General features: G+C 55.4%; 1 protein-coding gene across 2 annotated transcripts; it reads right to left on the bottom strand.

Moving 5' to 3' along the window:
• Positions 1 to 110: 110 nt before the first annotated feature.
• Positions 111 to 25,076, bottom strand: MYBPC2 (myosin binding protein C2). 2 transcript variants are annotated; one of them, XM_039248836.1, is made up of 28 exons: positions 24,563 to 25,076; positions 23,422 to 23,511; positions 22,934 to 23,020; positions 22,659 to 22,807; positions 22,233 to 22,350; positions 21,493 to 21,541; positions 21,268 to 21,327; positions 18,999 to 19,192; positions 18,597 to 18,729; positions 16,110 to 16,234; positions 15,913 to 16,018; positions 14,328 to 14,500; positions 12,421 to 12,586; positions 10,675 to 10,781; positions 10,353 to 10,382; positions 9,941 to 10,080; positions 8,974 to 9,133; positions 8,784 to 8,888; positions 8,149 to 8,337; positions 7,633 to 7,767; positions 5,807 to 5,974; positions 5,546 to 5,634; positions 5,260 to 5,455; positions 4,908 to 5,047; positions 3,617 to 3,776; positions 3,330 to 3,466; positions 1,103 to 1,289; positions 111 to 234 (listed from the first exon to the last, which is right to left on the bottom strand). In XM_039248836.1, exons 1-28 carry the CDS (start codon positions 24,579 to 24,581, stop codon positions 224 to 226), a joined length of 3,423 nt encoding a protein of 1,140 aa, XP_039104767.1. In that variant the 5' UTR covers positions 24,582 to 25,076; the 3' UTR covers positions 111 to 223. The 2 variants fall into 2 exon arrangements, with proteins under 2 accessions (XP_039104767.1, XP_039104771.1); XM_039248840.1 differs by lacking the exon at positions 111 to 234 and adding an exon at positions 1,674 to 1,853 and having other exon boundaries at positions 1,241 to 1,289.
• Between the last annotated feature and the right edge of the window lie 1,004 nt (positions 25,077 to 26,080).

A 26,080-nucleotide genomic window follows, 5' to 3' on the forward strand; every position in this document is an offset into this window, starting at 1 on the left:
GCACCCTAAAGTACCTGCTCCAAGATGGCAGCCACATTGAGGCCATTCCAACCTGGTGTTCCCATCACCCACCCCCAGGTGGCTCAGAGTCAAGGACAGACACGTGCAGGTTGTAGACAAGACTATTATTTTCTCAGTGGTAATTCTGGGAAGGGAAATGGTGTTCTGGGAGGTCCAGGTGAGCCCCAGCAGCCAATAACCCTGGCAGGTGGAAGAGACCATCTCACTGTGGCACTGTGGGAAAATGAGAAGAGTGGGTGAGGGCTGGGCTTCCCGAAGGCACGCACCCACCCCCGGGCCCCCTTGCCTGTTGGACTGGCTTGGCCACCAGGGGGAGTGCGTTTAGCCTTCATGCCCAGCTCCGGGGCCCGCATCTGCATGGGGCGAACCCGGGGCCTGGAGCCTGGGATTACTAATTACTATAGCTGTGAACCCCCAGCTGGAATGTGCTAAGCAGCTGCCGGTGACAAGCTGTCACGGAAATCCTAAAGCAGGGATATTGCCAAGCCGACTCAATAATTAATAAAGAGGCCAGCAAAACATCAGAAACTGGGTCAGTCTGGAGGAGCAATGCTTCAGAATGACAGCCAGCAAGGTCCTTCGGGCTGGTCTCGCTGGGCCCTTGTTAAGGGTCTGCAGCCACTCCTGTCTGCTGGGCTGTCACCAGGGCCAGAGGGAGTCACAGCTGGGGAGGGACCCTGAGAACCTGTATTAACAGCAGCCACATCTGAGGGACTTGGGTAGCAGCCTCTCCAGGAAGCCTTGCCTGGCAGATGTTTCATGGGCTGGAGCCCAAAGGAGAAGAGGCAAGGAAGAGCGTTGTAGGTAGAGCGAACGGCATGTGCAAACTCCCAGGAACTAGAGAAAGTATGGCCAGTTTGTCTAACTGCCAACAGCTTGGTGTGGCCAGAACAGTACTGAGCACAGTACCCTGTGCTCCCTTCTGTCCAGCACTTTTGCCCTGCATCGTCCTTGTTGGGGTCCGAATCCGGCTCCCCAATCACAGCCCTCGGGCCCAGGGCTGACTCCGCTCTGGTCTCAGCATGGCCCAGCGCGGGGCGTGTGACAGCGCGAATGAGGGCCCGCCAGGCAGGGTGCTCACCGCGGACCTCCAGCTTGCACTCGGCCAGGTCCTCCCCCAGCTCGTTGACAGCCCTGCAGGAGTAAGTCCCTGCGTCGAAGGGGGACGGGCGGCGGATGTTCAGCGTCAGGACCCCCTGGTGGTTGGTCATCAGGAATTTGGGATCTTCGCGGATTTCCATCTTATTCTTCATCCAGACCACCTTCGGCTGTGGAGGGGAGCAGGGGGAGGGGCCGGCTTAGGGAGGGTCCCTGGGTGATGGCAATGGGTTTCGGCAGGCAGATCTGGATTCTCATCTTGGCTGTGCCACCTCCTAATTCTGACTGGATGACCTTGAACTAGTCATTTCTCCTCTGTGACCCTCAGTCTCCTCTTCTGCGGGAGGCAGAGCTCCCCACGGGACCCTACACGATTTGGCCCCATTACTCTTCTGCCCTCACCTCCATCCTGTCCCTCCCCCTGCTCCATTCACTCTGGCCTCCTGGCTGTTCCCTAAACAGACCAGACAGGCCACCTCAGGACCTTGGCACTGGCTGTTCCCTCTTCCAGTACCGCTCTTCCCTCCTCTTCCACCCAATCAGCGCCTGCTAACCTCTCAGGTCTCAGCTCCCACGTCACTTCCAGCCCCGAGGCTGCAGCAGGAAGGCCTGCGTTCCACTCCTGCACTTCTCTCCCACGCCTGCCACCCTAGTCGTTTGCATGACTTTGGATTTGTGTCGGTCTCCCCCCAACACCCAGGAGTTTCTTGTCCAATCTCCCCAGCACGCAGCCTCTGAAAATGTGTGTTGAAAGAATAAACAGACTGAATGGGTGAATGGTGTAAATAAGCAAATGGAGTGAATAAAGGAACCGAGTAAATGAATGGACTGAGTGAATGAGCAGAATGAATGAATGAGTGGACTTAGCGAATAAAGTGGGGAGATGGAGAAGGTGAACTAATGAATCCATCATATGCCTACGGGGGCTGAAGCTAAAAACATGGAGCGAGACCACAAGCTGGCAGACTTCATCTGTAAAGGGCCAGGCCGTCAAGACGTGGGGCTCCGAGGGACCGTGGTCTCCGTGGCCACAGACAGTACTGAAACGAGGGCACGGCTGTGTTCCAATGACACTGTATTTAGAGAAACGTGGCAAGTGGAGCTGGCCCTCATGCCATCGTTTGCCAGCGCCGGTCTAGGTGAATCCCTAGAGCTTAAGGTTGTGAGTGTCCACACTCCAACAGCAGTTCAGAAACTGGACAGGGCAGGAAGATGGCAAGGAGCCCCAGGGTTCAGACTTCCCCCCAACTCCCACCAGAGTTTTCTGTTTCCAAGGGAAGCTAGAGGGTAATGATATGAGACGTGGGCTCTGATCAAAGGGGAGAGAGACAGGAAGTGGGTTAAAAGTGAGTATATCCCCACATGCACCCCAATGTTTATAGCTATCAACAACAGCCAAATTATTGGGAGAGCCCAAATGTCCACTGACAAATGGATAAAGATGTGGTATATATACAGTGGAATATTACTCAGCGATCAAAAAGAATGAAATCTTGCCATCTGCAACAACGTGGATGGAACTAGAATGTAATGCTAAGTGAAATAAGACAAATTATTTTGAGAAAGACAAACACTATGTGATTTCACTCATATGTGGGATTTCAGAAACAAAACAGATGAACATAGGGGAAGGGCAGGAAAATAAGATAAAAATGGGGGAGGGGGCAAACCATAAGAGGCTCAAATACAGAGAACAAACAGGGTTGCCGGAAGCGAGGTGGGGCGGATGGGCTAGATGGGTGATGGGTACTAAGGAGGGCACCTGTTGGGATGAGCACTGGGTGTTGTATGTAAGTGATGAATCACTAAGTTCTGAAATCATTATTACACTCTATGTTAACTAACTTGGATTTAAATAAAATTTAAAAATAAAACAGGGCCCCTGGGTGGCTCCGTCAGTTCAGCATTCGACACCTCATTTCAGATCAGGTTGTGATCTCTCAGTTTGTGAGTTCGAGTTCCGCGCTGATGGTGCGGAGGCTGCTTGGGGTTCTCTCCCTCTCCCTTGCTCTCTCCAAAAATAAATTTAAAATGTTAAATAATAAAATAAAAAAGAAAGAAACACTAAAAACTAACAGCATAAAAAAAAAGTAAGCATATCCCATGAACAGAGGAGAGAGAAAGGAGCTGCTGTGGCTACACCTGGGTGAAAATGTCCCTCTAGGGTCTCACACACACGCGCACGTGCACACACACACAAGCACACGCACCTTGGGGTGGCCTCTGACCGCACAGTTGAGAGCCGCAGAGTAACCAGCCACGACCACGCGGTCTGGAAGAGGCGTCAGGAACTTGGGAGGTGTGCGGAAGTCATGCTCCTTGTACTCAAACGGTTTGAAGGTGATACCTGGGGGGTGGGAGGGGAACCTGTGAGGCGACCGATCTAGACTGTCACCCGGTGCCACCAGCTTTGGGTCTGGCAGTGGGGGAGGAGGAGTCAGGGTAGAAGCCCAGCCGAGAGAGGAGACGGGGACCCCATGGCGGGAGGTGGCAGTACCCGTCTTGAGGATCCGGGCCGTATTCTTGGAGACGCCAGGCGAGTCGCTGAGCCCACAGATGTTCTCGCTGAAAACGCGGAAGTAGTATTCGTTGCCCACAATGAGGTCAGACACGGTGCAGGAAGTGTGCCTGCTGTGTTCATAGACGGTGAACCACTCCTAAGGGGGGGCAGGGAAGGACCGGGAGTCGGACCCAGGGACCCAGGGACACACGAAGGGCCGGGGGGGGGCGGGGGGGGGCAGTGAGGAAAGCGCATTTAAGGGTGTGTCCCGCTCAGATAACAGGCCATTCCCAGGAGGGTTGTTCACAAGGGCCCAAGGGTCCATCAGCGGATGAATGCGGAAGCAAAATGTGGTAGATGCGAACCATGGACTGTTACTCAGCCACAAAAAGGAGCGGAGCACGGATACACACGCTACGACTGTGTGTGAACCTGGAAAACGTTATGCCGCATCAAAGAAGCCATACACAAAAGGCCACATGTTAAATGATCGCATCTATAGGAAACGTCCAGGATGGGCAGATCCGTTAAAACAAGAAGTGGATTGATTAGTGGCTTCCTGGGGCTAGGTGACATGGTTTGGGGCTGTGTGCTTAATGGGGGCTAGGTTTCCCCGGGGAACTATCTGGGAACTCGACGTGATGGTTACTCCACACTGGGAATGTATTCAACGCTTTAAAACGGGTAATGCTGGGGCACCTGTGTGACTCAGTCGATTAAGCCTTGGACTTCCGCTTAAGTCATAATCTCAGGGCTCGTGGGTTCGAGCCCTGGGTCCCTATGGAAACAGCTCAGAGCCTGGAGTCTGCTTCGGATTCTGTGTCTCCCTCTCTCGCCCCTCCACTGCTCATGCTTTTTCTTTTTTAAATTAAAAATTTTTTTTATTATTTATTATTGAGACAGAGAGAAACAGAACACGAGTGGGGGAGGGTCAGAGAGGGAGGGAGACACAGAATCCGAAGCAGGCTCCAGGCTCAGAGCTGTCAGCACAGAGCCCGATGTGAGGCTCGAACTCACGAACCATGAGATCATCACCTGAGCCAAAGTCAGACGCTTAACCGACTGAGCCACCCAGGCACCCCTGCTGGGGAGGGGAGGGGAGGGGAGGGACACCCATCCTGGTATTTCAGCCAAAAGGCTTCCCCTGGAGCCGTGGGCCATTCTCACAATCTCTCTGAGCTTCGGTTTCCCCTAGCTGTGAACTGGAACAACAGCATCCACTCTGACAATCCCGCCAGCCCCCTCCCTGACTCGCCCACCGCACCCCGGGGCCCCTCTGGTCTCTCACCATGGTCTTCTTGTCGGCTTTCTGGACGAAATACCCCGTGATCTCACTGTTCCCGTTATCTCTGGGCGGCTGCCACTCCACCAGCGCGTTAGTGCCCCACACCTCCTTCACCATCACGTTCTCCGCTGGCCCTGCCTTTTCTAGAAGGTGGGGGTTGAATGTCAAATGGCAGCTCAGGCGCCTTTCCCCTCGCCTCTTCTCCCCTTCTACCCCCACCTCTGCTGCCTCACCATCCGGTTGCTGGTATCTGCAGGCCTTTCCTCACTCCCACGGACCACCTTTTTGCCCCCTCCCTGCCTCTCACCCGCTTCCGGGCCCGCAGCGCCTCCCCCTGCTCTGGCTGGCCGCTCACCCACGACCCGGATGCAGATGGTGGCCGTGTCCTTCATGTTCTCGATCTGGACACTCAGCTCGTACTCCCCGGAGTCGGAGCGCTCCGCCTGGCGCACGAAGAACACCGTGTCGAAGTCGCTGGTGCGCACGTGCACGCGGGAGGTGTCCAAGGGAGCCCCGCCCTTGGTCCACACCACCTGCGGCCGAGGCTTTCCCTGGGCAGGGCGGGGCAGAGAGTCAGCCTGGGTCTCGCACTGGCCCCCACCCCCGCCCCCACCCAGAGCCCGACCCCCCACTCGGCACACCTGGAAGGGGATGACCAAGTTGAGATGCTCCCCCACTTTGCGGATATAAGTCTGGCGGAGATGGCGTGGCAGCCGGATCTTGGGTGGCTCTGAGGGCACAGGCACAGGAACGGGGGCTCAGCGCTAGGCTGGGGACACTCGAGGGAGGGACAGCATCGATGACATTCTCAGGGGAGGCCCTAATGGTGACATGGCAAGAGCAGGCCAGATGACACCAACTTGGTCTTTTTATAGGTGAGCAGAGGGGTCAGAGTCACTCACCTGCAATCTCCCGGATGGTGACCGGCTGGAACAGGGAGGCCGGCTCGCTGCGCCCCGCAATGTTGATCGCGACCACCCGAAAGAGGATTTTTGCTCCCGTGGGCAGGTTCTTGACTGTGAAGCCACAGCGCTCCACGGGCTCTGTGTTGGCAGGGACCCACTCGTCGGCTGCAAAAGAGAAAGAAGGCTGAGGGAGCTTCCTAGAAGCCCCTCCCCTCCGCTGGGCGTCCCGTCCCTGCCTGGGGGTCACGCAATGAATGGCAGCATCTGACGCTGGTTAAGCACTTATCGTGACCAGGTACGAAGGGTGGCACATATGTTAGTTATTAGCTCATTAATTTCTGCCTCTGCCCTATGTTATTCCCAGTTTAGAGATGGAGAAATCAAGGCTCAAAGGAGTAGGGGACTGGGAGGGTGGTTAGAGACAGCTCCTTGGATTTCCTGCCCCTTGAGATTCCATCTTGGGTCCACAGCCATAGGTGGGTGAGCCAATGTGAGTCAGACCAAGAATCCCCAGGGTGAACTCTAACACGAGTGGGCCCTGAAACATCAGGGCGGCACTGACACGGATCTGAGAGAGGCGGGCAAGGGCGGAGAGGGGTGAAGAGCGCTGGAAACACAAAGAGGGAAGAAGTTGACAAGACTCCAACCATCCGTCACTCACATGCATCGCCGGACGCAGTCATCACTGTACCCTGTCAAGGAGGGAGCTGTCTTCGCCCAATTTTAGATGAAGAAACTGAGGCTCAGAGACTTGCCCACGCTCACACAGTTAGAAAGTGTAGGGGCAGGATTGGAGCCCACGGCTGGCTGACTTTAAGGCCTGGGATACGGTGTCGAGATGACTGTGCCTGGTCTTCCCAGTGAGATGACCATGTTGGAGGCATCCCCATAGCTGTGGCACTGGGCTGGTATGGAGTCAGTGCTTAGTACAGGTTTGTTCGGGGGAGAATGCAGAGTTGGATGTGTGGAAAGATGGATGCATGGATGGGGATGGAGGGGTGGAGGGGTGGATGCATGGATGGATGGATGGAGATAGATGGATGGATGGATGGAGAGGGATGGATGGATGGAGATGGATGGACGGATGGAGACGGATGGATGGATGCACAGAAAGATGGAGACAGTAAACGGTTAGATGGTCACACAGGGAAAGGGATGGATGGAAAGAAGGAAAGGAAGGAGGAAGGGAGGGAGGAAGGAGGAAATAAGACGGTAGTGAAGAGATACACATACGGATGAAAAACATGTTACAGGATAGACGGTTGGATGATCCAAAAGATTTTCAGATGGATGGAGAGACGCTTAGATGCATAACTGGCTGGGCAAATGGATGGGAGGAAGGAAGGAAGGAAAGAAGGGAGGGAGATATGAAGAGAGGGAGGAAGGGAGGACGGATGGATGGATGGACGGATGGATGGATGAGAGGAAGAAGGAATATAGGTAGTAGTAAGTACAGGGATGACAGACAGATGGATGAAGAGGTATTGCCGTACGGAAGACGGGAACAGGGAAAGGAGAAAGGAGAAAGGGAGGGAAAGAGGGGGGAGAGAGGGAGGGAGAGAGGGAGGAGAGAGGGAGGGAGAGAGGGAGGAGAGAGGGGGGGAGAGAGGGGGGAGAGAGGATGGGCCGGTCACTGGGGTCCTGGCCTGAGCCATCACACGCAGGGCTTCACGCAAGTGCAGTTCGGACGCGGGACAAGGGCTGCCCTCCGCCCCGAGAGCTCTCCCTGCACCCCCCCTACTCGCCGGCCCCTGGACCGGACGCCCACCAGGGCCCTGCGGGTGCCGGCACGCCCCGCCCCCGGGGCTGCTGGGGCCACTCACAGCCCTCCAGGCAGTACTCCACCAGGTAGCCATCGATGCCGCCTGCCCCGATCCTATCCGGGGGCCTCCACTTGAGGGTGGTGGTGGTGTCCGTCACGTCGTCCACCATCAGGTGCTGGGGCTCGCTCGTGGGCGCTGTGAGCATCCAAGGAATGCGGAAGCGGAGGTCAATGAGGGCTCAGCGGTCACAGGGAGGGGCAGGGACCAGGGCTGGCGTCACCGACCAGGAAAGGGGTCAGTCTGGTGGGTCAGAGATCAGTGAGCCGGGAAAACAAGGTATCAAGGGACAACGAGGTGTCCAGGAGCAGGGATAACTGTTAGTCTGGTAGGTCAGAGGTCAGTGAGGCATTTGGGCAACAGCACAGCCTGGGATCACAGACATTGGTGTCTGATGTGCTGGGTCAGCAGGAGGTTGGCTGGATGGTCAAAGGCCAGGGGCAGGGCCAGAGGTGAGTGACAGGCAGGGCAGGGGCTGGGGGTGGACAGGCGCCTGGTGAGGGTGTAAGGGAGCGTCACCAATGGGCATGAAGGGCTTGGTGTTCATGCTGGGCTGGGAAACCCCGATGGCGTTGACGGCGAAGACCCGCATCTCGTAGAGGACACCCTCAATCATCTTGGTGGACTCGTAGGTCGTCTCCGTAAAGACCTCAAAGTTCAGCTTCATCCAGCGCTGAGAGCCCTTCTTCTTCCGCTCCAGAAGGTACCCTGGACGACCCCCAAGAGGAGAGGCGTGGGTGCCCGTGGGGAGGCTGCAGGGTTGCATGTCAGCGGGAGCAGTGAGAGGCATGTCACAGGGTCACATGACCCAGAGAGGTCCGGGGCCTTGAACCGTGGTGGATACCAGGGTCACAGAGCAGTCAAAAGTCACCAGCCATGGGGTTGGGGGTCGGGAAGGGTCACGGGTCGTGAATCAGGAGTCAGGGGTCACAGAAAACCCCAGGCTGTTGACCAACGTGAGGCTCCCCAGGTTGCTGGAGAGCAAAGGATGACAGGGAAGGAACCAAGGGAATTGGACGCCATGACAGACAGAAAACAGGTGTCAGAAGGAGATCACTGAGGGCGCTGAGAACGCTCACGGGCCGGGGGTCGGTGGGGGCTGAGGGGGTGGAAAAGGTCAGAGGTCATGGGGACTCTGGCACAACGGCCCTCACCAGTGAGTGGCTGCCCCCCGTCGTACTTGGGTGGCTCCCAGACGAGGATGGCCCAATCCTCACCAACCGAGGTGACGCGCACAGCCTCTGGGGGATCTGGGACATCTGAGGGAGGCAGGATGGTCAGGGGGTCCCCCAGGGCCTCGGGGAAGCCCCACCCTGCCCCACCCCCTCAGCTCCCTCTGCTCACCCACAACCCGCAAGAAGATGGAGGCCATGTCCTCGCCCACCGGGTTGGTGACCTTGATGGTGTAGCGGCCCTCGTCCGCCCGATCGGCACTCTCGATCACGAAGCTGCTGGAATCCGCCTGAGTCTCGATGTGGACCCTGCCCTCGGTGGCCGTGTACACCTGGATGCGACGAGATGGCCTTGCTCCCCCTCTTCTGGGAAGCAATCTTGGAAACCCTCAGCTGAAAGTGATGGCCCTAACTCCCCCCCAAATTCTCAAGAGTTTCTGGTACCTCCCTTTCTCTCAGCCCTGGTCACCCTGGACTATGATGTTGGGGCACGTGACTGCCTCCCTTCAAAAGCCAAGCTCCGGGAAGACGGGGGCTGCATGTGACTCGGGGCTGCACCCTCAGTGCTGCGCGTAGAGCCCCGCACAGAGGAAACCCCAGGGGGTGCTCACGGACTGACGGAGTGAATGAAGGTGGGGCCGAGTCTACCCATTTTACAGAATAGGATGCTCAAGCCCAGAGGACACAAGAGAAACCAAACTGTCTCAGGGCCTGGAACACACAGATTACAATATTTGTTGGATGGATCAGGGGCTAAGTGGATTGACTGATGGAGAAATGGAGAAATGGATTAATCACCAGATGAGTCAGACGGCTGGGATGGACTAAGTAATCAAGTAGTTAATGAATGGAAGGATGGGTGGATGGTTGAGTTGATGGATGGCTGGGGCGGTTTGCTGACTGATTGATTAATGGACTAATGGATGGAGGGATGGATGGAACACCCACCACGCGGCAGGCCAGTACCATGTGACGGACAAATGTAATCTTCAGTCTTCAAAACAACCCTCTGAAGAAGGATCATCATTCTCATTTTACAAATAATGAAACTGTAGCTCAGAGAGGGGAAGTGACTTGCCTAAAGTTGCCCAGCAGAGCTGAGAGAGAGAAGTCAGGGCACAGGGGAAGCCCCACCATACCTCGTCTTCCTTCAGCCAGGTGGCGACGGGACGGGGCTCCCCCGTGATGGACACATCAAGCCTCAGCTTGTTTCCAGCCACAACCACAATTGAATTCTCTGAGGTCTTCCCCGAGCAGTCCAGGTGGATCTTCGGTGGCTCTAGCGGCAGAGAAGAGATATTGGGGAACCTGGCAGTGGGTAGCGGGGTCATCTCGATGCCCACCAAGGCAGGCTGGGTTCCCTAAGAGCTGAGTTCCAACAGCCACAGAAACCCAGGAGCCCAGGCCCCCAGCCCCTCCTCCCTCAGACCCAGGAGTCCTGGCCCCCAGCCACCTCCTCCCTCAGACCCAGGAGCCCAGGCCCCCGGCCCCTCCTCCCTCAGACCCAGGAGTCCGGGCCCCCAGCTTACCACAGCAGCCCCTGGTCCTTACCTTGCTTGGGTACATACTCCACCTTGATTTCTGGAGGACAGAGAAGATGGCAGTTAGTTCCAAATCCAGCGGCCCCTATTGTGCCCCAGAGGCTGAGGGGGAAGGCCTGGCATCACCCAGAGACCTGGGGGCAGGGACCTGGGGGTGTGGGGACGGGTTTGGGCCAGCCCCTGACCGCCCCTCATCCCACATGGACACATCCAGCCCTCTCTCCCTCCATCTTCTCATCTGACTCCGCCCATGAGGTCAGCAGACACCTGCTGTCACCCCTAATCCTGCAGGAGGGCATCCAGGCCCTGGGGTCGCCCCCGGGCACCCTCACCCAGGAAGTTGAGCTTGGCCGAGAGGGACAGGGCGTAGCCATCGGGCACGAATGTGTAGTCTCCCTCATCCTCAGGGCGGACGTCATCGATCACCAGCTTGTGGAATCTAAGAGGTTTGGGTGGGAAAAGGCCGGGGTGGGTTAGGTCACCCTGGGGACCACTGTGGAGAAGCACCCTCTTTTTTTTTTGTTTATTTACTTATTTAAGTAATCCCTACACCCAATGTGGGGCTCGAACTCACAACCCCGAGATCAAGAGTCACGCCTCTTCCGACTGAGCCAGCCAGGTGACCCGAGAAACACCCTCTTCAATGCAATCTACGTGCCCGTGCCTGCCATCTTTATCCTGGGTTTTGAAATGCTATCATCTGGGTTCAAATCTCAGTTCTGCCACCTATGAGCTGTGTGACCTTGGGCAAGTTGCCTAAGCATTCTGTGCCGTCTTCTTCATCTATGAACCAGATGTAATGATAATCCACACCAGGTTGTTTAAAGCATTTAAAAATCTCCCTGGCACATGGGGCGCCTGGGTGGCTTAGTCGGTTGGGCGTCCGACTTTCGCTTAGGTCATGATCTCGCGGTTCGTGGGTTCAAGCCCCGCGTCGGGCTCTGTACTGACTGCCAGCTCAGAGCCTGGAGCCTGTTTCAGTCTGTGACTCCCTCTCTCTCTGACCCTCCCCTGCTCACGCTGTCTCTCTCTCTCTCTCTCTCTCCTAGAAATAAATAAAAAAACATTAAAAAAAAAAAATCTCCCTGGCACATAACTGCCCTGTAAGCACTGGGATTCATTCTCATAATTATTGGCCCCACCGGGAGCGCCTGGGGGGCTCAGTCGGTTAAGCATCCAACTTCAGCTCAGGTCATGATCTCACGGCTCGTGGGTTCGAGCCCCGCGTCAGGCTCTCTGCTGACAGCTTGGAACCTAGACCCTGCTTCGGATTCTGTGTCTCCCTCTCGCTGCCCCTCTCCCGCTCCCGCTCTTTCTCAAAAATAAACATTAAAAAAAATTTTTTTAATGAATTACTGACACCACCAGCAGACAGGATCCCTGCATGGAGCCCAGAGAAAGCCTACGTTCTGCCAAGAGCTACTGTCAGGAAATGCAGTACGCAACTGTGCTGGGGCACAACTGTGCTGGCATCACGGTGGCCCTCCGCATCCTTGGACGTTAGCAAGTGCGAACCTCAGGTGTCCCCGTGCCGCCTTTGAACTCCAGCCCCTGGTTTCTGTAGTGAGAGGCCTCCCCTGACTTCGTAGTCGCCCGTTTGCAAATATGGCCACAGCTTTCCCCTCCGTGTATGCATGGCCCCTTTAGATGGGGCCTTGCGGCCTGTGGCTTCCTTTGCCTGAGAGAATACGGCAGACGCAACACTGGGAAGGTTCCCAGCGCGAGCCACAGGGGCCTTATTTGCTTCTGTGTCTCTGGGGACGCCTGCTTCTGCCACACAAACACGCCAGGACTGCCACTAGGGGATGAGACGTCGCAGGGACCAGAGCAGAGGCAGCCAGGTGTCTTGGCTGAGGTCCTGATGGAGCCCGGGAAGATCGGCCGAACGGACACTCACCTGACCACAGAGGGGTGAGAAAGGCCACCCTACGCCAGCCAGCCCCCAGCTGACCTGCGGACTCACGGTTAAATATGTCCTTCTGCACTAAGCACGGGGATGGTTGTTATGCAGCTATTGCTAACTGACACACATGCCCCGCCCTGCCCCACCCCAGCCACCCCCGCAGTCCACTCCGCACCTCCCCACGTGGGAGATGGTGATCCTCTTGCTGGGCCGCACCTCGATCCCGTTCTTGTACCACTTGCCTGTCACCTTCTCGTCAGACACCTCGCACTTAAACACGGCCTGTTCCGAGGCCTTCACCGTCAGATCCGCGATGTCCTGCAGAACCTCCAGCTGTTTCTCTGGATGGGGTGAGGGGGACACGGGGCCATCAAAACGCCAGTCAGCCGACAACTATCTGCAAGCACCCACTCTGTGCCCAGCACTGCTCCTGGACCTGGGGATGCAACTGTGAACGACCCGGAAACATCCAGGGGCCTTGGGGAGCCCATGTTCTAGTGGGGAGACGGCCAGCAAATGGGGAAACACACAAATGGACAACAAGAGAGAGTTCTGAGGCCCGGGGGAAGGCAGGTGAGTCCCCCAGGTGGAGGGAACAGCACGGCCCCGTGGAACAGAGCAGGCTTGTTGGTGTGGGAAACGGCAGGTAGGCAGCACGCAGTGAGCAAGGCAACGTGGCAGAAGATGAGATGGGCAGGGCAGGAGGGGCCGGATCACCTTGGGGGCCCCACAAATGCCTCTGTTAACAAGCGAGGCAAGAGCCACTAAGGGATGTCAGGAAGATGGCTGGGACCTAACTTACCTTTTTAAAACATTTTTACTTAAAAAATTTTTAATGTTTATCTATGTTTTGACAGACAGAGAGAGAACAAGCCAGGAAGGAGCAGAGAGAGAGAGAGAATCCCAAACAGGCTCCACACTGTCAGTGCAGAGCCCGATGCAAGGCTCAAACTCACAAACCACAGGATCATGACCTGAGCTGAAACCAAGAATCGGATGACACTTAACTGACTAAGCCACTCAGGTGCCCTGAATTTTTATTTCTTCAATAAAATGTCGCAGGGCGCCTGGGTGGCTCAGTCAGTTGAGCGTCTGACTCCTAATTTTGGCTCAAATCATGATCTCATGGTTCATGAGTTCAACCCCCACTGTGAGTGCAGAGCCTGCTTGGGATTCTCTCTCTCCTTCTCTCTCTGCCCCTCCCCCACACGTGCTCGCTCTTGCACGTGCTCTCTCTCTCTCTCAAAATAAATAAATAAGCTGGGGCGTCTGGGTGGCTCGGTCAGATGGGTGTCCGGCTTTGGCTCTGGTCATGATCTCACGGTTCATGAGTTCAAGCCCTGTGTCAGGCTCTGTGCTGACAGTTCAGAGCCTGGAGCCTGCTTCACATTCTGTGTCTGGCTTTCCCCAACTCTCTCTCTCTATCTCTCTCAAAAATAAATAAACATAAAAAAAATTAAAATAAATAAATAAATAAATAAATAAGTTTAAATATAAATAACTTGGTTTTTAAAAAAATGTTTATTATAGACTCCTCACGCTTGCAAAAACAATGCATAGAGTACCATTCACCCTTCACCCAGCTTCCCCTAGATGACAGGGTGTGTTTAGCGCTCACTATGGGACTTACGTGTTACAAGGAGCCCTCCGGCTGGTGTGAGTGTGGGTGGGGAGGAGGGCAGCTGTGGAAACAGCGCACCCAGTACTACTTCAATAGTCCAGGCATGAGGGGTGAAGACCCGGGCCACTGGGGGCAATCGAGGTGGGGAAAAGGGGTCAGATGTCAGATATCCTTTGAGGGTGGAGCTGCCAGGACTCGCTGGTGAATTAAATGCAGGGCAGGAGGCCGAGAGAGGAGTCAGGGACAAATGCAAGATTTGGGGCCTCAACAATTGTTTGTTAAGTTTATTTATTTAAGTAATCTCTATACCCAACATGGGGCTCGAACTCATGACCCCGAGATCAAGAATCACGCTCTGGCTCTTCCAACTGAGCCAGCCAGGCGCCCCAGGGCCTGAGCGATTTTGAGCTGTGAGGAGAAGCAGGAGCAGGGGCCCCCCACCCCACCTGGAGGCCCCGTACCTTCCACGATGAGCTCCGCCTCACACTGGCCACCATTGGTCATGACCTGGTAGCGACCCCCATCCTCCAGGGCCACTTCTGAGTAGATGAGAATGTGGCGCTTCCCATCCTTCTTGAAGCGGAATCGAGACGTGAAGGAATCTTCCCGTGTCAATTCCACGCCGTCTTTCATCCTAGGCGGAGGGGACGTGTAGGGAGAAGTGAGGCACCCGCATAGCCCTGGGTCTGGATATCAGAGGGGGAGGAGCCAAGGACGGACAGACAGTCCGGAGCAGAGGTCAGGGGTGGAAGGAAGGGGCCAGGAGGGAGGAGACAGTAAGGGTGGCAGAAGCATCTTGAATAGATGGGTCACAGGTGGAATGGTGGGTCACAGGAAGTCATAGGCCACAGGGAGGTGCTGTAAGCTCCCGGTTGGAGGTCGAGGGACACAAGAAGGTCACTGAGAGATGTCAGAGCAAGGAGGATGACATCACAGAGAGATGTCAAATAGTGTGGCCTCTGTAAACGGTCCCTCCCTGCCTGGGAAACCTCTGCTCCCACTTTTCTTCTGCCTACTCATTATTTAAATCTCAGCTCCACTGTCACCTCCTCTAGGAAGGCTTCCCTGACCACCAGAGTCCCTCCTTCCTATTAAAAAAAGTGGTTACAGCATCAGTTTGTGCTCCTTTGAAACACTTATACTTATTCATGTGATGACTTGACTAATGCATGTTTCTGTCTCCTACACATGCACCCCAGAAATTTACCAGATTATAAAGTCTATGAGAGCAGGTGCCACACTGATATATTTTCTCCCCATTATATCTTCAATACATAGAAGAGTGCCATCATATAACAGGTGCTCAATAAATATTTGTTGGGAGGGTAAATGGATGTGGGGATGGAGGAATGAAGAGATGGGTGGGAGAGTGGATGGATGGATGGATGGATGGATGGTGGATGGATGGATGGATGGGTGGGTGGGTTGGTGGGTGGATGGATGGGTGGATGGATGGGTGGATGGATGGGGTGATGAATGGATGATGGATATAGGAATGGATGGACCAAAGGATGGATGGATGGATGGATGGATGATGGATACAGGAATGGATGGACCAAAGGATGGATAATTGGTTGAAAGGATGAATAAATGAATCTGAAATAGCAGCATCAGGAAAAGGACCTGGAAGAAGATAAGATGGGTAGAGGTGAGAAGTTCTAGAAAAAGGTCAGGATTGACAGAGGAAGACTGAGGTCTCCTGGTGACTATTAAAGATCCAGAATCTCGGGGCGCCTGGGTGGCTTAGTCGGTTAAGCGTCCGACTTTCGCTTAGGTCATGATCTCGCGGTTCGTGGGTTCGAGCCCCGCGTCGAGCTCTGTGCTGACTGCCAGCTCAGAGCCTGGAGCCTATTTCAGAGTCTGTGTCTCCCTCTCTCTCTGACCCTCCCCTGCTCACGCTGTCTCTCTCTCTCTCCTAGAAATAAATAAAAATATTAAAAAAAAAAAAAAAAGATCCAGAATCTCCAAGAGGGGTCCTAAAAATCAGAGCGGAGGTGAAGAAGCAGTGGGCACCTGCATGGAGCCTAAGGATCAAGAGTCACTTACCACATGACCTGGGCACCATCTTCTGATACCTCCACTGACATTTCCACCCGGTCTCCTACAAACACCTGCTGGTCCTCGAGTGGGGTGACAATCAGGACTGGAGGTTCTGTGGGGTACAGGGGAGCAGGAGGTCAGGAGTTTCAAGAACCCCCTCCAGAGCCCCACGCCCTAAGCTCAGGCCCGGGTCTCAGCCTTGCCTTTGACAAAGAGCTCAGTGAAACACTTCTCATCTTTGACCGCGACCTCATAAGCAGCATCATCCGCCAATGTGCACTTGTTGATGGTGAGAATTCGCTTCTTACCAACGTTCTCAAACACGTACCTGGTGCAAAAATTTTATGTCAGCCTAGAGCCTGGAGGAGATCCCAGCCCTGGGGTAGATCTGCCCAGGCCAGATCTCAGGGGGCAAGTTCTCAGGGCAAGTCACTCCCTCTCAGAGCCAGATTGTGTGGGAGAAGACAGCTGATCCGATCTCTAGTATGTATGTATGTATGTATTTTTGAGAGAAAGAAAGAGAGTGAAAGTGAGCAAGGGCAGAGAGAAAGAGAGAATCCCATGAGAGGCAGACAGAAAGAGAGAGAAAAGCAGGGCTCACCCAGAGCAAGGCTCATGCTCACCCGAAGCAGGGCTCACATTCACCCAAAGCGGGGCACGAGCTCACCTGAAATGGGCCTGGAGCTCACCCAATGTGGGACTTGAACTCATGAACCATGAGATCATGACCTGAGCCAAAGTTGGATGCTTAACTGACTGAACCATCCAGGCGCCCCAATTTCTAGTATTTAAATAACCACAACGGAAATCCTAACTGTGCACCCCCCCATATCCACCCTCGCCTTCCATTTAGCAGTGACACACAGCTACGCGCCTAGAGAACTATATTTCCCAGACTCCTTTGCAGCTGAAATGCATCATTGAGCTTGGGCCAAGGGAATGTGAGTGGATATGATGTGCAAAACTGCTAAGTCATCTCCGTCTTTGAGTTGCTTGCTATGGACTCTCTCCTTCCCCCTTCCTCTCTGCCGGACACAGATGTACCCATGACCCAGCTTCAATCATGCAGACGAGGACAGTGCCACAAGAAATGATGTAGCCAAAATCTGGAACCTGAGTCCCTAGAAAATCTCTGAGAAGAGAGAGAACCCACCAGCTTCAATCAGCTAGAAACACATTCCTCTCTCACTTACAGTGATGTATCCTAGGGCCTCTGTTACAGCAACTTAAACTTACCTTAACCAACATAACTTTGTATCTTAACCATGGGAATCTTAGAAAACACAGCAGGGATGCCTGGCTGGCTCAGTCAGAGGAACTTGTGACTCTTGATCTTGGTGGGGGATGATGACTTTGAGCCCCATGTTAGGTGTGGAGCTTACTCAAATAAATAATAATAATAATAATAAAAACAACCAAGAAAAAAATAAAAATAGAACCCATCCAAGAAAAAACTGTTGCAAACATGGCGGCCTCTGTCTTTCCAATCTTGTTAATTATATGTATGTAGATTAACATTCTAGGAAGCAGAAATGGGACCCTGCTTCTTCCCATACACTAATCTTGATCAGCTTCCCATATTCGTATATATTTTAGAATCTCTTTTTCGTGACTGCACAGCACGTTAAGAAGGAATCATACATTTTGGTCGTTTTCCACTTTTTGCTACAAATGCTATAGTGAACATCCTTGCGACCAACTATGCATAACCATAATTTAGGATAAATACCTTAAATTCCACAATCTGGATTTTTTTAAAGCAATCTTGGGGAATCTGGGTGGTTCAGTTGGTTAAGCCTCCGAACCTTGATTCTGGCTCAGGTCATGATCTCATGGTTTGTGAGACTGAGCCCCATGTTGGGCTCTGAGCTGACAACATGGAGGCTGCTTGGGATTCTCTCTCTCTCTCTCTCTCTCTCTCTCTCTCTGCTTGGGATTTTCTCTCTCTCTCTCTCTCTCTCTGCCCCTCCTCTACACTCTCCCTCTCTCTTCCTCCCTCTTTCTCTCCCTCTGAAAATTAATAACCACTTTATTTAAAAATAATCTCTACACCCAATGTGGGGCTTGAACTCACAACCCCAAGATCAAGAGTCACGTGATCCACCAACTGAACCAGCCAGGCACCCTTAGAATTACGCAAACTGAAAGGTTTTTAATACACTGCCCTTTCAGAGATTTAGCAAGTACCATTCCCACCAGCAGCACCTGTGTACCCATTTCTCTGTGTCAACTCCAGCACTGGGTTTTATCATTTTGTAGAGTCTTGGCCCATTTGCAGAGCAGAAAACCTGTCGCTTATTTGCATTACTTCCTTTATTGTTGTCACTGTCATTTGCAAGGTTGAACGTGTACTCCATGGCATATTGGCCATTTGGGTTTCTTTGCAACCCAATTTCTGTTTTCATTACCTTTGTCAATTTTTTTTTAGAGATTTTTTTTTAAGTAATCTCTATACCCAACGTGGGGCTCAAACTCACAACTCTGAGATCACGAGTCACGCGGTGGGCCGACCGAGCCAGCCAGGCCCCTCCTTTGTCAATTTTTCTATTGACAAAGTGTTTGTGCTCTTTTGATGTGGATAAGAGAGTGCCCGTTCTGGGTTAAGAGTGGCCAGCCTTATTTCTGGGTGCTCTCCAGGACTCGGATCTCCCTTTGCCCACCCCTGCAAGGGACTGTCCCCCAACACATACTTGCTGCTTGGTTTGATCTCCTGGCCATTCTTGAACCACTTAAGAGGAAGGTCTGGGTCACTGATCTCCACCACCAACTTGATCTTGTTGCCCCTGTCCACTTGGTAGGCGGGGTCTAGCTTCTTCGTGAAGGCTGGAGATGGAGAGATACGGGGGGCATGGAGCTGAGAGGTTCTCACTGCCCTGGTTGTCCCCGAGCTACCAGGTCTCCCTCCCCAGACCACAGGCTCTCCAAGGTCAAGGTCCGGAAGCCTCCCATGAACTTGGAGATGCCTGAGAACAGAGCTCTATTACTCCCTAGATTGGGACCTCCAAGAGATAGGTCCAGAGTCCGAACATCCAATACCCATGATGCTGGGGTCCCTACAGTCAGGGGCTATGTCTCGTCAGAGCTGTGCTGACCTGCACTCTTCTTGACCTCAACCTTGGCCTTCTTGAGCCGCTTCAGCATGCCCCGGAGGTCGGTGATGCCATACTGGAAGGCGATCTTCTCGTACTCACTCTTCTTTGCCCCTTTCAGGAGCTCCCAAATCTCAGGTGGGATGCCTAGGTCATCATCGTCTTTCTTCTTTTTCTTCTCCTCCTCGACCACCTCCCTGAGGGTGGGGAGAGAAGGCAAGGCCCCCAGGTGGGAGGAGGAGGTGAGGGGCTCCCTCCACCTTTTCCACCCAATCGCTGTCCCTCTCTCTCTCTCTCCCTGGCCTGGTGCCCCTTATCCTCTCCCACCTGTACCATCGACTTAGCCTCCTCCCTGGCCTCCTGGCCTCCATCTGGCCTCTTCCCCTCCAGCCCATTCCCCATATGGCCGCAGGAGGGTATTCCTAACTTCCGCATCAGCTGCCATGCTTTTTCGTTCAAAATTCTTCCATGGGTCCCCACTGCCCTCAGGAGGAAGCCCCAGCAGCTCAGTCTGGCAATCACGACCCCACCCACCCTGCCCTCACCACTCCCACAACCATCCAACCACGCTACTTGCCTTTTCCTGAACCCTCTGGGCCCCCTCCTGCCTCCCAGGCTTTGCACAAAATGTTTGTCTGCCCGGATGACCCCTCCCTACTTTCTCTTCCTGATGGACTCCTCTTCAGACTACTGCCAAAGTTTCCAGCCTCTGGGAGGCACTCCTGGTCTTCCCAGGCAATGAGCAGCCCTCACTCTGGGTTCTCACAGGCCCCTGGGGGGCCCTCTCTCTGATCGCACTAAACAGTCTTGGTCTGTGTCCACGTCTGTTGGATCAGACCCATCTTCCCAAACCAATCAGTGACTCAACATCAGGGACCGAGGCACACTTCTCTCTGTCCCCTGATCTCAGCCCAGGTAGACAGGAGGCCTCAGAAGAAGTATGTTGAGTGAGAAAGTGAGGAGATCTCTGGAAAGAAGGAAGGAAGGGAAGGGAACAAAGAGAGGAGAAATGAGCGGGGAAACTGGCGGGGGGTGGGGTACCTATGAGTACTTGAGAGCATTGGATGGGAAATTAATACAGACAGACCAAGGGGTTGATGGATGGCCATGGTGATGGATGTATGGGTCAATGGATGGGTAGACAAGTGGGGGATGGATGGCCCAAAGAAGCTGAATGGGTGGATGGAGGATAGACAGCTGGGGGAGTAGATAGCCTGATGGGTTGGTGGCAAATGGTTGCGTAGGCAGTTGGGTGGATATGTTGAGGGGAGATGGCTGGGTGGGTGGTTGGGTGGGTAAAAACAAACAGACGAATCTATTGGTAAATGGGGTTGTTGGGGATTATGGTTTTGGGGATGGATGACTGAGTAGAAGAATGGATGGGTAGACCAGCAGATATTGAATAACCAAGTGAACGAACAAGCATCAGGTTGAACAATATAAAATGGCCAAGATCCAATCATTTTTACCTGAAGAACAGCAACTTCATAGACAACAGCCAAACAGAGAACTATGTGGGTGGATAGGTGTGTTGCTGAAGAGGTGAAGAGTTGATAAAGGGATGCCTGGCTAGGTAGGTGGGTGGGATAATGGATTCCGTTGGGAAAGAGAGGCAGGTGCAGATGGATACCCAGGTGGGAAGGAAGATGGATGATAGATGGGTGGTGGAAAAGTGGATGGATGGGTGCCTCAATAGGTGGGATATTGGATTATGGAGTGTGTGGGGAAAGGACGAATGGACGGGCTGATGAATGGGTGGCTGAGTGTAACAGCAGATGGGTGGATAGACATGTGGGAAGATGGTGGGTAGATGAGTGGCTGTGTGGGTAGATGAATGGGCAGGTGGGCAGGTAAGGGGATGGATAGATGAGTCCATGGATACAAAGGTAGCTGGTTGGATGGATGGATGAGATTGGTGAATGGATGGCCGGACAAATGGATGGATGGGGGTTTGGCTAGGTGAGAAGGGAATGTGTACGTGAACTGCAGCCTAAGTGAACAGGAAAATGGACGTGAGAACGACGGAGTAAAGGGTAGGTAGGTAGCTGAGTTTCTGTGGGCAGACTGTTGAGTGGGTAGACTTGTAGGTAGAGGTGTAGGTGAATGGTGGAAAGGTGGATGGACAGATGGCTGGGTGGATGGGGACCGCGTAGATGGACGAGGTGGCAGAGGTGAACACAGGGAGTCCGGAGATGGCATGGAGCCTCCCCCACCATCCTTCTCCTCCGTGAGTCCCCATCTCCCCTCTCTGTGCCAGGTGGGGTGAGCTCACCTCTTCTTCAACAGGCTGCTGAAATCCAGCTCACCCCCATCTTCTGACTTCCTTTCGCCCCTGTGGCCATTGAAAGGGTGTGTGAACCCCACTAAGGTCCTGTGCCCTCAGGCCCACCCTGGGCCCCCACTCCTTGCTGTCCCCGATCCTCCCTTCCCCCACAGCTCCCCCTCCCATGGGAGACACCGCTCTCCCCACCTCTTCCCAGGCTCCAGGATTACTTACGAACGCTTGAAGCTTTCTAGACCCTGCCCAGAGGCATCCTGACGGGGCACTGGGGAGAGGAGATTGGGGAAGAGAAGGTGAGCTGGACGCAAGGCCTGGTCTAAGACCAAGAGCGCTGCTCCAGGCCCGCACAACCTCCACCCAGGGCCTCTTCCTTGGATCAGCGCACCTTCTTACTTGGGCCTGGACACCTCGTTCCCCAGCTGCCACACACCACCCACTCGGCAGCCTGTACCCCCACATGCCTGGGCCAGCACACTCTTCTCCCAAGGCCCGGGCAACCTCATTCCCTGTGTCCTCCATTTTTAAGCTCCACGCACCCTGGGCTGTAGACCGCAGAGCCCGTATACCCTCAGGGGTCCACACCTATGCCCCCAAATCTGTGTAACCTCCTGCTAAGCTTGTACACCCTCGCCTTCAACCTGGACACCCTCACTTTCCAAGCCCTTTTATGTGACCTTCTCAAGCCTGTGTACTGGGACCCCGGAATCTACTCAACTCCCCGTCTAAGTCTTTGTGTGGGGACTCAAAACCCTGAGCCCTCCCACCCCCAAGCCCACACCTCCTCGTGGTCCAAGCTTGTAGACTATCTCCCCAGTTTTGAAGGCCCTGACCCCTGCATCTACTTCCTCCTCCCCCGAATCATACCCCCACATCTGTATGCCCTCCTACACCAGGCCAAAACACCCGCCCCAGCCGGAACGCAACCCTTTGATCCCCCCACCCCCTCACCAGCGCACCCTCCACATCGATGTTGAAGGAACAGCTGTCACAGACGTCCTTGGCTTTGACCTCAAGGCGGTAATTCCCGCGGTCCCCCACTACCACCTTCCCAATGTGCAGCTCCAAGGTGTATACCTGGGGGCCAGGGCCAGAGGTGTGGGTGCACGTTACTGCTCCCCAGCCCCCCCGGCCCCGCAAGAGCCCACCTCACTACTCCCTCTCCGGGTCCTCACCCTGGCCTCACAGGAGGGACCCACTGTCCCTTCCCATGCCTAGACAAGCTTGGTCCCTAGGGGACCCGCACCCCTCACCCCTGAGACCTTCCTGGAAACGGACACACTGCGCCCAAGTGTGCTCTGCCCTAACCCAAACAGCCTCTCCTTCTGTCCCGCACAACCTCCATCCCTAGCCCACACGCCTTTGCGTCCCCACGGGGTCCTCACGTTGCTGGCAGAGTCGTGGGACTCCTTGAATGAGAATCGGGCCCCGCTCTTGCTGCCCAGCTCCAGCCACTTCCCTTTGAACCACTTGATGGCTGGTTTCCCGGGGAGCTCCTTGCCATTCACCTTGGCCACGATGACTGTGTCTTTTCCTGGATGGGGGATGGGGGGTGGGGTGGGGAGAGGATGGGAAGGCGTGGCCAGACAGAAACCGTGAGATTCTACGGGGAGGACTTGAGGTTGGGAGCCCCAGCCTCTCCTCCCTCAGACCCTCTCACCATTCTCCACCGACACAGAGTCCGGCTTCTTCAGGAAAATGCCAGTGGGCTCCTCAGCAACGGGAGACTGGTCCTCAGGTGGGGCTTCTGCTCAGGAGACAGGATTAGGGGGTCTGAGGCGGGCTAACGAAGGGGAAGCAGGGCACTTAAGGAGCGGGGGTTAGAGCCTGTGAGGGACCCTCTGCTCAGATGCCAAAGATCACCGGGCAAAGTGGCTCTTCCTGACTTGGGAAGGACCATGTGTCACCCTTCGGGCCTCAGTTTCCCCATCTGTGAACTGAAGGACGGTAGACTGGATTCCTGGGGGCCCGAGGGCCAGGCTGAGGGGCTGGGCTCTAACCTGGGGGCCACTGGGGAGCCGCGGAGGAGCAGGAGCAGGGGAGGCGATAGGACCGAAGGGAAAGAGAGGGCAGGGGGTGCGGACGGGCGAGGGGAGCCTGGGGGACGAAGAGCCACATTCTGCTGACCCCATAGGAACATCGTCTCACCTTTGGGGGGCTGTGCAGGCTCCTCCTTAGCGGGCGCTTCCTTCGGGGCTGGTTTGGCATCATCTTTGCCTTTGGGGGCCTTTTTGGCTGCTGTGAGGTGAAAGGTGTTCGCAGTTGAGCAAGAGCTCGGTGCCCTCTTCTTCCAGAACCCAGGAGTCCAGGCCCCTCCTCCCTCAGACCCAGAAGTCCGGCCCTTCCAGGTGTAAATTTATCTCTAATCCTGCATGATCAGGTTTCCCCTTGCCCCGGGCAGGCCATGTCCCATCCACCCAAGCCACCAGGCCCTGACCTTTCGGGTCCCAGGGGTATAATTAGCTCTTGCCCCGGGGCTGGACACTGGACAGCTGTGCTGACCACAGCATCCTTCGGCCACCCTTGCCTGCTGGCTCCTGGCTAGCTGCAGGGAGGGGCTGGACCCCCGCGCCACAGCCACGCTGGCCTGGTGCCGCGGTCCGGACGCCCCGGGAGGAGGGTCCCTCCCAGGGGCTTGCGTCTCTTCGGTTCACTTCTTCATAGAGAGAAAGGCTCATTTCCATATAAACAAATGCCCCCAGTGCCATTCATAGAAGGGCCCCCAACTGCACAAAGGGCCTCTGGCCCCAGTATGGAGAAGGCCCCCCCAACTCCTTCATGGTGAAGCCCCCATTCCTACAGAAAGGAGGTCCCCTCCCGGTCCTCCCCCCTCGTACAGACCAGAGCTCTCCTCACCACGCACACAGGAACCCCTAATCTCTAAACGTACAAGGACTTCTTTCCCCTGCAGAGGAAGGACTCAGTCCTCACTCAGAGAAGTGGCCCCGGTCCCTGTGGAGAGGACCCCAACCCCAAATGTAGTGAACCCCAGTCACCATGCAGGCTCCCCAGTCCACATGCACGGCCCTCCCATCCCCATGGAGAAAAAGGACTCAAATTCAGAGAATCTCCATCTACACCCAGAGACACCCCCTCCAATCCCCACAGAGAAAGGAACACCTTCACTGCACAGGGAAAGGGACCCCCATCCCACCCAAGGAAGGGACCCCTCCCCACGCAACACAGAGAAGACAGTCCCATTCTCCCAAACCTACAAAGAGAGGAGCCCTTAGTCCCCATTCAGAAAAGGACCGCATCTCCACAAAGGGAGGGCAGTTCTGAAAGCCACCTGGTTTCGCCTCAGGCATGTCAGCGGACTTCTTCTCGCTCCTCCGACCGCAGCTTTGTCCCTCAGGGCCCTAGGGAGGACAGGTGGGCCCCCAGGGGGAGCCCTTTAAGGAGTCCAGAGACTCCCAGGAGCCTCCGGGAGGCACCAGACTCCCCTCCACACCCTCCCTGGCTGCCCCACATTCCGTCTGCGTGTTCTAAAGGGCGAGAAATAACATTTGGACCAGGAGAGACCGTGGGGTGCCAGGCCCGGGGAGGGTAGGGGCGTGGGGCTCAGACACCTGGGTCCCAGGAAGTGCTGGAGGCGAGGACTCCCAAGTCTGAGGGAGGAGGGCCTGGGGGGCCTGGACTTCTGGTGGCTCAGATTCTTGGGTCTAGAAAAAAATGGAGGAGGATGAAGGCCTGCCCTCCTGAGTCCTAGGAGGCGAGAGAGGAAGGGGCTGGGGTCTAAAATGGGTGAGGGCTCGGAGCCAGAACTCGGCCATGGGTCAAAGGAGGAAGGTCTAGAAAGCCATTCTTAGTATCTGCAAGTCAGGAGTTTTCGGGAAACCGGAGCGGGGAGGGAGGGTCGGGTTTCCCAGCGTAGGCAGGAAGGCTGGTGGGGGGGGTGAGGAGGAGGTCTCTGTGCCCGCAGGGAGGGCACTGAGGCTTGGGGATTCTGGAGTCCCGCCCCTGGCCGAGAGCACATCCGAAGGCCTGGGGCCCCGGCCACCTGGGACCTCGGACTGTCCGCTGCCTCTCCTGGGACCGCGCCCGGCCCGTTGCCCGCGACGGTTCCCGAAGCGGGCGCGGCGGGCACCGGACGCGGGGGAGGGGGCGAGTGCCCCCAGCAGGGTGGGTGGGGAGACCGGGAAGGCCCTGGAGGGCTGCCCGGACGCTGGCGCCCTTCCCGGCAGGGGGACCTGTGGCTTTCAGAACGGGGCTGTGTGGCTGGACGCCGGATGGGGGGAGGTGAAGGAGACGAGGAGAGGACTGGGGGAGGCGAGGGTCTTTAAGGGGCAGTAGGTGATATGGGGAGGAAGGCGAGGTGAGTGCGAGAGGGAGACGGTGTGGGGATTGGGGTTAAGGAGGAGGACGGGAGGGGAAGTAACTCTGGGCGAGTTTCGAGGGAAGACAAGTCGCTCCGGGTTTTTCTTCCTGTCCATCTCTCCCCTCCCCCCTTTTCCAAAACCCCCGGCGAGCCGGAAACTGCCCCGCCTCTGGGGAGCTCCAAGCCAACCCGGAGGCGAGGTCTATGTGACGTCACGGGTTGCCAGGCAGACTACCACACCGCTCCGCGGACCCAGCTAGGTGCCAAGGGGGGGCCGCTGTCCGCGGGAGCCTTCAGCCCTGCCCTGCCTGCCGGAGAGCTGTATCCAGTGAGTGGGCAGAGATACCGAGGAGGACATAAATTCAGGAGAGACAGAGACCTTGATGGAAAGGGACGCAGGGAGAACTCCAATCGTCCAAAAATAGGGAGACCTGGGGCGTCTGGCTGGTTCAGTCGGAAGAACAGGCGGCTCTTGATCTGGGGGTTGTT

This window comes from Hyaena hyaena, unplaced genomic scaffold, assembly GCF_003009895.1.
Source record: "Hyaena hyaena isolate Hyena2069 unplaced genomic scaffold, ASM300989v1 scaffold_9, whole genome shotgun sequence".
Taxonomy (NCBI): Eukaryota; Metazoa; Chordata; class Mammalia; order Carnivora; family Hyaenidae; genus Hyaena; species Hyaena hyaena.